The sequence below is a fragment of the Apodemus sylvaticus genome, chromosome 5 (genome assembly GCF_947179515.1).
Source record: "Apodemus sylvaticus chromosome 5, mApoSyl1.1, whole genome shotgun sequence".
NCBI classification, from domain to species: domain Eukaryota; kingdom Metazoa; phylum Chordata; class Mammalia; order Rodentia; family Muridae; genus Apodemus; species Apodemus sylvaticus.
Genome location: NC_067476.1, coordinates 135,304,316 through 135,316,238, shown reverse-complemented (window position 1 = coordinate 135,316,238; position 11,923 = coordinate 135,304,316). Strand labels below are relative to the sequence as shown.

Here is an 11,923-nt window from a genome sequence, read left to right as displayed (position 1 = left end):
TACGGCCGAAGCCAGTTAATGTCACCCAATAACTTCTGAAAATCATTTAAAGTTTTCAAATTGTCCCTGCGGATAATTATCTTCTGGGAAAAAATTGTCTGGTCTGTAAGTTTAAAACCCAGATAATTATACGGCTCCCGGGTCTGAACTTTCTCTGGTGCTATCTGCAATCCTTTAGCGACCAAAGCTTGCTGTAAATCTTTAAAACATAAAAGCAAGGTCTGAGGATTTTTTCCTGCAATTAGAAAATCATCTGTGAAATGGATAAAGTAAATATCTGGCCATTTCTGTCTCACAGGCTAAATAGCCTGTGCTACAAATTTCTGGCATAAAGCCGGACTATTAGCCATGTCCTGAGGAAGTACTGTCCACTGATATGTCTTCATAGGCTCTGTAAAGTTAATAGAAGGAACGCTGAACGCGAACCTTTTGCAATCCTCAGGGTGCAATGGAATAGTAAAGAAACAATCTTTTAAATCTATGACTATTTTATGAAACCCTTTCAGGATAGCCACGGGGGATGGAAGACCCGCTTGTAAGGTTCCCATGGGCAATGTTGTTTCATTTACTTTTCTTAAATCCTGTAACAATCTCCATTTGCCGGATTTTTTTTTAATGACAAATATTGGCGTGTTCCATGGAGATAATGACTCTATTAAATGTCCCGCCTTCAATTGTTCCTGCACTAGCAAAGAGGCGGCTTCCAATTTCTCCTTAGATAAAGACCACTGATCAACCCACACAGGATTATCACTAAGCCATTGAATTTTATCGGCGTGGGATGCAGGCAAGATAGTGGCCATTACTGAAAATGCCCCAGACTTCTAGAGTTAGGGTTTGGCTGGGGGTTTTTAAACTTTCTAGTGCCTTGCTCTTCATTCCCAAGCCCCTGAGCAGGTAAGGATTCCGACACTGTCTTTTGCTTAGAGGCGATTTCATTTGGACTACACATAATTAAATTCATCTGAGATAGGAGGTCTCTACCCCAGAGGGTAGTACGCAAGTTCTGCATAACAAAAGGCCGAAATTGCCCTGAATTTCCCTCTGTATCTTTCCAAGTTAGAAGTCTCGCGCTCTGTTTAGGATTGTTTGCTTATCCGATGCCTTGGAGATGCGTAAGGGTCTCCGTCAGTGGCCAGCTACACGGCCAATCCTGTCCCTTGATAATAGTAACATCAGCTCCCGTATCTATTAATCCTTCAAAACTCTTTCCTTCAATAGTCAATTTAAGGTTAGGTCTTTTATTGGTGATAGATTGAACCCAAAACACTCCGGAGGAGCCAAAGCCCTCCTTTCCTCTTTTATCTTTAATGAATTTGGAAGGCAGTGGATGTAAAGGAACCAGAACGAGCTGAGCAATTCTTTGATTAGCAGGTATAGTTATGACACCATGAGGGGAAGCAGCCATAATTTTTATTTCTCCCTCATAGTCACTGTCTATGACACCTGGATAAATCTGCAGTCCTTTTACAGTAGAACTGCTTCGTCCTAACAGCAATCCCCAAGTTCCTTCAGGTAATGGTCCAAAGACTCCTGTAGGCAGAACCTGAACGCCCATTTCTGGGGCTAATACGGCATGGAATATACAGCAGAGGTCCAATCCTGCACTTCCTGGTGTAGCTCTGGCGAGTTCAAAGATAGATTTCCTTGGCTCGGCAGCAGCTGCGTTGCCCCACAGACTGTCTGTCCTAGATGCATCGGGGCCTGGGGCGGGCCCCTCCCTCCCCCCCCCATCCCTTCACCCAATGATTTCCTTTTCTACACTTAGGGCATGTTGCTGGTGAACCACCTGATTGCCTGTTTATAGTAGTCCTGTTGTCAGGGCAATCACTTTTAAAATGACCCAGACTGCCACATTTAAAACACCTTCTATTTCCTTGTCTCTGCGAAAGAATTCCCTGAATGGTGGTTCCCTGCAGCGCTGCAGCCATAGCTAAACCCTGATTATACGAGGGACCGATTTCAGAACAAAGACGAATATAACCTGCTAAGTCTGTCTTTCCCCTATGAGGTCTAATCGCCTCCCGGCAGGCCGCATTAGCATTCTCATAGGCTAGTTGAGTAACCAGCAGATTTTCTGCCTGAGAATTTCCAAAAATTCTATTAGCTGTCTTTAGCAATCGATCCACGAAATCCTGAAAGAGTTCATCGGGAGCCTGTTTCACACCTGTTTTCCACTAGGATCTCCCTTTGATGGTAAAAGATTCCAAGCACAGCGGGCAGCCACCGCAATCTGCGCATACACTGCGATGGGAAACCCCATCTGGTTAGTATTTTCTTCATATACACCTTCTCCCAGTAACATCTCAGCATTCCATTCTGGATGGCCTGCCTGAGTATTAGTGGCAGCGGTTCTTTTGCTAGCCTCACGCCATTCAGAACTCCAAAGCAAGAAATCTCCCCCCAACAACGTAGCCTTACACAGTGTTCTCCAATCCTGTGGAGTTAAATTCAACTCTATCACAGTATCCAATAATGCCTGTGTAAAGGGAGCTGTCGGGCCGTACTGGGCTACGGCTAGCTTTAATTCTTTTATCACTTTAAATTCCAAGGTCTGATATTGTCTAATCACATTGTCCTGGTCTTCTATCTCAAGGACTGGAAAAGCTAAGATTTCTGATGTATCCTGCCCCTCCCTGCGAGCCTGGTTTATAACTCTTTCTAATGGCGACTGGCGGCTCTCAGAATTATTGTTCTCTCTAGTATTAGACACCCTTTTTAGCTCCTGTAATTCATTAGTCAATTTCTGCAATTTAATTTCAAACTCCAACTTTTGTAACTGCATGCCTTTCTGGATCTCGTCCCCTGCCATCAAGGTCATAGGCGGAGCAGATGGCGCTACAGGGGGCCATTCTTCTCCATGAGATTCAGTCGCTCTTTTCTTGGGATGAGCTGTCTTTTTTACAATAGGCTCATCAGCACTGTCTCTGCGTTTATGAGACTTAGGGTGTGGAGGGTCCTCTCTTACAGGGATCCTCTCTATCAGGCTTTCTTCTTGAGATTCCTCAATTTCATGAATGATATCTAATTCTTCCAAACCTCCTTCATCTATAATATCCGTTATAAGAGTCCAGAGGCAGAGAGTAATATTGTCTGCCTTGGCTGCCTTTAGCGAATTACCAATTCTTACCCAAGTTCTCTCATTTAACGTTCATTTTTCTTGGAACCAAGGACAGCAAGAATATATCTGGTCCAAGAAATCCTCCAATCTTTCTTCTTCAAACCCTATCCCTTTCGCCTGAAGCAACTCTTGAATGTTGCGGGCGCAAATTTCGCGCGAACTTTCCTGTCCCATATTTCCCTCTTTTCAACCCAAGGGGCCACTGTGCCGGGTCAGCACAGTTTGCTTGCAAAACCCGTATCCCTCTGCACTCACAACAACAGAAAAATTTTACACTAGCGCTGGTATTTGACCTCTATGTTGCTTACCGTGCGGATACCATTCCTTATCACCTTTTCTGCGAAGCTTCGCTCGATAGGGTTACCTCAGGAAATTCTCCCGTACCAGGTTGCCCCATGTTCTGGTGCCAATATGTAGACCACCAGCGGCTACATGTGAACTGGGTTGCCTGAAAGAGAATTTTGAGGTTAAGGCGAAAAAGATTTGAGTCAAGGCGGTAATTCCAGTCAAGACTGACTTTAATATTTTTAAGGCATGTTATTGAGGAATCGACCACCCCTCCCAGAAGTCAGTCACATCAAAGGCGGGGCTGTGAATTTTCTTTGGCTCCAGGTCTCAGCGGGTCGCCTGCCTTCAGACTGGTGAGTCTGTGTTGGGAGTCAGGTAAAACCGCCTTGGGGCGGTGTCGGTAGTCGAGGTGAGGCGTCTTGTTGTTCACAGGAACAAAGGCCGGAGGTAGCCAGCGGAAGAGTTGGGAGTTGCCAGCCAGCTTAGTTGTGGGGGAAGAGACACCTTTGACTCGTTATGAGGTAACACAGGTGACACATTGTTTCTGACCAAGCCTGCTCAGTAAGTCAACGGGCTCTCCAGCACAGGAGTGAGGACTGAAAAGAAAGAGAGAAATAGACAAAACTGCAGTATGATCCCAGTCAATTCTGAGACTGAAAGCGGGTTTAATAATTCTCAATCTATTTTTATACCAATTTCATTACATGTAGGAATTAAGATCACTAGTAGTACAATGAGAAACAAGCAAGACAGTAAACACAAAATTGTCAAGACAATAAGTAAAGTCCCACATTACTTCAGTGACAGTTGTTTCCAAGGTTGTGTAAGGATGACCAAAATACCTGAGCCTACTTCTTTGTCCAAGCCCAGAATCTTGCCTGAAGCTTGCTTCTCTTGTTCTACCCTAAGTTAAAAATTCCTGCCATAACCTACCTCCCTATTATGCCCAAATGTCATATTTCTGCTTGAAGCCCTCTTCCTTGACCAATGACAGGCTCCTGCCAGGCAGCACGGTACCCCAATAAGGCTCTCCATATGTTTCCCTTGCTTCAGTGGACAGCAAGTTTTTGCTTACATTCCACTTAGAAAAAGGAATAAAATAGTGATAAGTGCCAGATGGAGGGAGCAACCTGGGAAGTGGGTGGGAGGGGATAAGGAGGGGAATTGGGTGTTCAGGACCAGGTGTCGCACAGACAGGAGGGATGTCCAGATGGCCATGAGAATAGATGGAAGTCTGCATGTGACGGGAGCAAGTGTAGGGGAAGAGCCTGCGACCTGAGATAAGGGAGACCCTAAGAATAGATGGGGGCGGCTACAGCATCAGTGATATAAATCCTGAAGAGGCCACTTCCTGTAGCACAGCAGGAGTATCAGTGGAGACAGGGGGACACCAATCCATTCCCCCCAAAAAATTTAACCCAAAATTGATCCAGTCTATAAGAAATGCAGGCAGGGGAATGAAGCAGAGACTGAGTGAATGTCCAACCAATAACTGGCCTAACAGGAGTCTCATCCCATGGACAAGCACCGATCCCTGGCTCTATTAATGACACTCCATTATGCTTACAGACAAGGGTCTAGCATGACTGTCCACCCAGCAGATGACTCAGAGAGATTCAGACACCCACAACCAAACTGTGCATGGAGCTTGTGGACTCTTATGAGAAAAAAGGAAGAAGGACTGGGGCCCCTAAGGGAATGAGAACTCCAAAGGAAAACTGAGTGAATCAACTGACCTGTACCCTCTGGGGCTCTCAGAGAGGAAAGAACACACAGGGGTAGATCTAGGCCTTCCCGCAAGTATGTAACAGATATGCAGCTTGGTCCTCTTGTGGGTCCCAAACAACTAGAGTGGGAGCTATCCCCAAGAGCTGCTTCCTGTATGTGGGATATGTTCTAGTGGTGTTGCGCTCCCTGGCCTCAGTAGGAGAGGATGTACACAGCTTCCTAGAATCTTGATGTACCAGGGTAGGGGGATAATGAGAGGTGCCCCCCATCCCACTGACTCAGAGAAGGGGAGGGAGATAGGAAAGGGTGTTGTGAGGGAGTGGCCAGGAGGGGACCAGTGAGGAGTACATAAAATGAGTAAGTAAAATGAAACATTAAATAAAAATTTAAAAAAAACATTTTTACTTGTTGGTGAAATTTCCTTAGAATATGCAGTGACCTTTGAATTTGTTTATTTGATATTTTATGTATCAGGACCATATTGATCCTATTATTATGCCTGTGTAATACATCATAAGGTATGGAATGGTATTTCCCCCAACATTTTTCTTATTGTTTCTGGTTATATTGGTATTTTTGGGTCTTTTTTAGTTCCATATAAATGTTAGGTTCATTTTATGATCTTTCTATGGAGAATAAGATGAGGATTTTGATTGATGTTGAATCAAATGTATAAAAAGTTCTCATATAATATTCATTCATTTGGTATAATAATCATTTTGCCAATCTAGTTGTATTACAATGTCTTTATCTCTTTCTTCAGAGTTTAAAGCTTCCATTGTAGATTACCTTCATTTCTTTGTTGTTTATTCGCATGTATTTTATTTTCTGTGGGTCTGCGGTAACATGGTGTATGCCCATGATCTCTCATTTTTTATGTTTCATGTGTATGTATATATATATATATACTATTGATTTATGCATATTGATCTCTATGCTGCCACATTGCTGAATTTGTCATTTCTAGAAGTTTTCTTTACAAATTCTTGGGAACTCTAATGTCTAGCAGCATGTCCACTGTAAATGGGGAAAGGTGGATACCCTCTTTCCTGATTGTATGCCTTTAAATTCCTTCTCTTGCTTATTGCCTCAGCTGTACTTTGAAAACAGTAAAGATAGCAAGTGCTATTGACAATGTTTGGGAGTACTGGACATCCCTGTCCCATTGCTGAATTCAGAGGGATTGATTCAATCTTTTCTCTATTTCAGACGATGTTGGCTGTGATTTTTGATATATATCTTTTTACTTAGCTGAAGTATGGTTCCTTTGGCTCTCCATTCTACTAAGATGTTTATCATGAGTGCATAATGGATTTATCAAAACTTTATTCTGCTTCTGCTTACATGATATGATTTGAATAATTAAGTGCACTAATGTGGCATATTACATTAGAGACTTGCTTATATTTAACCATCCTCACATTCAGGTTGTTCAAGGCAGCATGGTGGCAAGTCAGCACCACCTTTGTGATATATGTCTAGATTTTGTTTGCAAGTACTTTATGGAGAATTTTTTTATTATTGTTTGTTTGTTTGTGTCTTCCTTTTTTCTTTTCTTTCCTTTCCTTCTTTCATCCTACTTTCCTTCCTTTATTTTATTTTTTCGTCTCTCCTCCTCTTCCTACTCCCCCTCAACTTCCTCCTCCTCTCCCTTGTTTTTCTGGAATGTTTATCTCACGTGTGGTTAGTTAGGTTTTTAGCCTCTTTGTTTAATTATCATGATATGATTATGCATCTTTTTCTTAATTTCAAGATTAATGGAGTACATGTTTTTAAAGGATTTTCTAAAACAAAAATATAAAATTTTTGGTTTCTACCATAGCATTTTTCTGTTCATTTTTGATTCTGTTGATTTTGGCCTTCTCTTATACAATAATTGGGCCAAGGCTCAGGCAGTCTTGTATATCTTCTGAAAGAACCAGCTCTGAAGTTTGTTGATACTTTGTAATGTATGCTTTGTTTTTCATTGATTTTTGCTCTTATTGTCATAATTTCATACAAGTAGGCTTGAATTGTTTCAAATTATTGTTTCATCGTTAAACTAAAAAATTGTTTTTTTGTGATTTTTTTTTAATATTAGCATTTACAGGTATCTATTGCCCTCCTAGAACTACTTTCAGAGTGTCTCACTGGGTATTTTATGGTGGAATTTTATTTTGTCACATTTAACAACATTTATCTGATTCCTTCATTGAACCTATAATTAGTCAGTTTTTTCCAGGAGTTTGTACATTTCAGATTGATTTACTGTCAATTTTAAGCTTTATTACACTGTGTTAAGATTGTAGATCCTGAGTAGTGTGCAGTTGTTATCATTCCCTGTCCCCATTCTGTGAGGTTACAACTTGAGATACAGCTGAGAAGCTGCCAAGGCCTCAGCACCTCCTTTTCTGCCTCAGCCTGTGACCACTGTGAGGTACCTCAGCAGGAACCACCATGGCAGTGGCATTTACTCCAGACTCTGCCTGCCATCAACACGAGGTGCCATCTCAGGGGCTGCCATGGGGGCAGAATGTCCTTTCCACCCTTCCTGAAGAGCTCCATGTGCCCTAGAACCTAAGCCAAAGCAACCTGTGGTCTGAAAGTCTTCCCAGCCTAACCAATGGACCATATGTAGAAAAAAACATGCTGAAAGAAATACATAAACAAACAAAAATACCCCCAATAACAAAGCTGAGTAATCACCAAGCTAAAAACCCACCAGTTCCTGAGCAGAAAAACTTCCAATTTCTGAAATCCAGAAGACTGGTACATGAAATTCCAGCAATCTTAACCTTGGAAATATCCACCCTTAGAAATCTGTGCCTACTAAGAAATCCAATATAAGCCTTGACTGCTTGTACAGAACAGAGAACCCCCTATCCTGAATGTTTACTTGCCCACAAATCTATGTGAACTTTGCTGTACTTTTACACAACTGGGTGAAAATACACAAATTCATGTGCATAAAAACATAAACTCATTCAAACTCAGAGAAATGGGGGAGGAAAGAGAGGGAGAAGAAATGGGAGAGGAGCAGGTGAGGGAGAGTTAAGGAGGGAGGGAGGGAAAGGGGTCAGTGGAGGGAGAGAGGGAGAGAGGGACAGAGAGAGGCAGAGATAGAGATAGAGATAGATAGATAGATAGATAGATAGATAGATAGATAGATAGATAGATAGATAGATAGAGAGATGTATCTACCCCATCTAAAACATTCTTTTTGACATGAGACAAAATCCCCAGTGGGGATGCCCCAACAAGCCCCTCATAGCATGAGTATAAATAAAACCCTCCCTTAAGGTGTCTCTTGTCAAGTGCTTGCTCTCAGTGAAATGAACAGTAACAGACAGAGCCCCTTGGTACTAAGGAATGAGGAAAATCACTGTGGGTTGTGCCAGTTCTGAATGGTCACTAATGCTCTGATTGGTCACTAATGCTCTGATGTCACAGAGAGCCATTGTGAGGAATGTCCAAGAGCTGACCATATAATGCACTGTCTGGGCTGTTTTGTGTCCTTCTGTGCAGTGAGCTGTTTGGTGGTGAACTGCAGGACTTGGTGGTTGACTCAGATTTGGACTTCTGTGATTGTTTGGATTTTGACATTGAACATCAGCTACACTTCCACAGAGTGAGTTCTTTCCTGCTGTTTACTTTCCATGAACTCAGAGGTCTGGATTTCTGTTTATGTGATGTTGTTCATTTGAGGGCTTTGTTTACAGCTTTGCCTTCCTGTTTGTTTGTTTGTTTGTTTGATTATTTTCATTTTCCTTTCTGGATTAACATCCATGTATTTTTCTTCCTTCCTTTCCCCTTCCCTTCTTCCTTTATCTTCCCTTCTTTAGTTTGCTGTGTTTTCTTGGTCTTTGGGGATTGGGGTTGTTTGTATGGTCTTGGCCAATTTGGAACTTTCTGTGTAGACCAGGGTAGCCTCAAACTCAAAGATTTGCCTTCCTCTGGAATCCTGTGATGAAATGTGGGAAGAAACCTGAATGGTTTCTTGGCCACCATCCATATTTCTTTACCTGACTTCTCTTTTGACTTTGTCACTTTCTGTTACTCTCTATCTCAGCCTGCCTCTCACCCTCCAGTCCCCTCATAGTTTCCCTTTCCTTTAATCCAGCTGAAAACAACCAGTGTGCTGCATATAAGGAAAAACTTGTGGTATTTGTCTCTGTTGGGCTACGGTATTCTGTATAACAAAATGGCCTTTAAGTACATTCATTTCTTGAAAAAAAAACCTGACAAATTTTCATTCTTATTCATAGGTGCTGTGTGTCTGTTGCCCCCATCCCGTGTAGATACTGTGTTTGTCTAGTGGGGCAAGTTGCATCCCACACATTACTGGGTAAAGCTATCTTGATGTTCAAGTGTGGCCCTTAGCTCAGGGCTTTCACTTCATAATGGATGCCTCAGGTAAGCTTGTCAATGTTCTGTCCTTTGAAATGGGGATCCTTGTTCTCCTGGCTAAAATGTTGTCCTCCATCACCCTTGCTCTCCTTCTGCTCTGAGCCTTCTTCCTTCTTTCCATCCTCTGTGTTTGTCTTTGCTTTGTTCTGGTTTCCCTCTGTCCTTGAGGCAGAGCAAGACTTGTCTGTGGAGGTGTCTGTGACTTTTAATCTCAGAATCTCTTTTGTGACTTTCTCAAAAGGAATGCTAATTTGTTTTCCCTGCCATTTTTACTTGCTGTAGCTCCTGGTGACTCTGACCAAGAGAAGGGAAGTGTGATGATGTCGAGGGAGCTGGAGTCCAGTTGCCATGAAGGGAACACCCTGGCACATCATTACTATATCCTGGGTACCCTAGATCAAGGGTCCTTTGCCCAAGTCAAAGTGGCTGTCCACCTTATGACCCAGACCATGGTAGCCATCAAGATATTGAAAAGGGGCACAAGTATAGACTTTCTAGTAAAGTCCGAGATTGATATTATGAAACGCTTACATCACAGTAACATAATACAGCTTTTCCAGGTTATAGAAGCAAGGTATAAAACCTATCTGGTGATGGAATACGCATCCCGGGGATCTCTGAGGAAACACATCAGCAAGTGTGGGCGTCTGGATGAGGAAGAGGCACGCAGCATATTTAGGGAACTGTCTTTGGCCGTCCACTATATCCACAGTCAGAATATTGCCCACCGAGACATCAAGGCTGAGAACATCCTGTTGGATAGGGAGGGGCATGTGAAACTCATTGACTTTGGCTTAAGCAAAAGACTGGCTGCTGGGGAAAAATGTAAAGGCTTTTGTGGCACAGTACAGTATTGTGCTCCTGAAGTCTTGGATAAAAAGGAGTATAATGTCCTTGCAACCGACATATGGAGCATGGGAATCGTATTATATTATTTAGTTGTGGGCCACCTTCCCTTCACAGAGACAGTGCTCTCTGAGTTAAAGTATGAAATCCTATACAGGAGCTGCTGGATTCCATATCATTTGTCACCAGAGATTCAAGACCTATTAAAGGGATTAATGACAAAAGACCCCACAATGAGGCCATCCATAAATGAAATATTGACACACCCATGGCTGTGCCATGATCAAGACAAATTGAGATCCTCAGAGGAAATTCCCAGAGACCCAGACCCGAACATTGCATTTGCAATGTTTCAGATGGGGTGCAAGATTAAAGAACTCAGAGATGCTTTAAGGGAACAGAAGTATAGTCCAGCCATGGCGACATACTTGATTATAAAACAGAAGTCTACCTGGCAGGCCCAGTTTTATCATGATAGAGGCCATGGTGGTTTACTGGACCCTACAAAAGCTGCCAACATTAATGTGACATTGAGAAGGGTAAACAGTGCCCATAGCCTTTCCATCGTCCCTTCACACACACGCTCTAAGCTGCTTGCAGATGGGAGGAAAGGCTGTAAGAGGAGGCATAGTGTGCCTCCCAGCCTTTCTTGCCATGACTGTAGCTTCATGGACAACACCTCCCCACTGCGATGGCTTATGCCTCACATTGGAAAGGGGAGATTCAGAGAGAAGGAGGGCATCAGCAATTCCACAACTTCATCAGGGAAAAGGAAGTTAATGACGACGACAACGATGACAACAACAACAACAACAATAAAAATAACAACCACGTCGTCAGGAACGACATACTCACTGTTCACATCCTCACAATCCTCAGCTTTTGACAACACGCAAGATGTGGCCAGTGAGAGTGCTGAGTCTACAGACAAAAGTAGCAGCTCATCATCTTGGGGGTCCACAACCAGGAGCCCCTTCCCCAGTGCAAAATTCCAGGAAGAGAACATAGGCACAAGTAGCAGCACATGGTCTTGGGGTTCCACAACCAGGAGACCCTTCCCCAGTGCGAAATTCCAGGAAGAGAACATAGGCACTGAATCCCTCCAAGAGAGTAGCTCATCCTCCAGCACAACAGACCATCAGGAGCAGCTCCGAAGGAGGTCCCAGCCTGTGCCCAGAATGCCACTGAGAATGCGGGTCTGGAAGGGCCTGAAGAAGAGGGTTTCCAATGCCTTTAGAAGACTGTGTTGCTGCCTCCCCGTGGGAAATAGTGAAATAGTGCCAGTCGATGAAAAGTGCTTCAGAGACACAGGCTGAAACAAGTAGGTGGGGTGTGATTAGAAAGGATACACTCTCTAGTTCCTCCTTCCCTTAACATATACCAGCATGCATGTTGAGGGCGGTGGTGACATTGGATCTATCAGGCTGGGGAAAAAAATTCCATCCTGTCCTTCCTCCTATGAGGAGTCCTCCAAAACTTGACCTACATGTAGATAGCAGAGGATAGTGGCCCAATGTTAGGCAAGGATGTTTGAAGTTTGGAGAAGTTCGGAGG

The 11,923-nt window shown here is 43.1% G+C and overlaps 1 protein-coding gene across 1 annotated transcript; it reads left to right on the top strand.

Moving 5' to 3' along the window:
* Positions 1 to 9,972: 9,972 nt before the first annotated feature.
* LOC127684952 (sperm motility kinase X-like) lies at positions 9,973 to 11,685 on the top strand. The gene has a single exon (XM_052181708.1). The coding sequence runs from the start codon at positions 9,973 to 9,975 to the stop codon at positions 11,683 to 11,685; it is 1,713 nt and encodes a 570-aa protein (XP_052037668.1).
* The last annotated feature ends 238 nt before the right edge of the window (positions 11,686 to 11,923 follow it).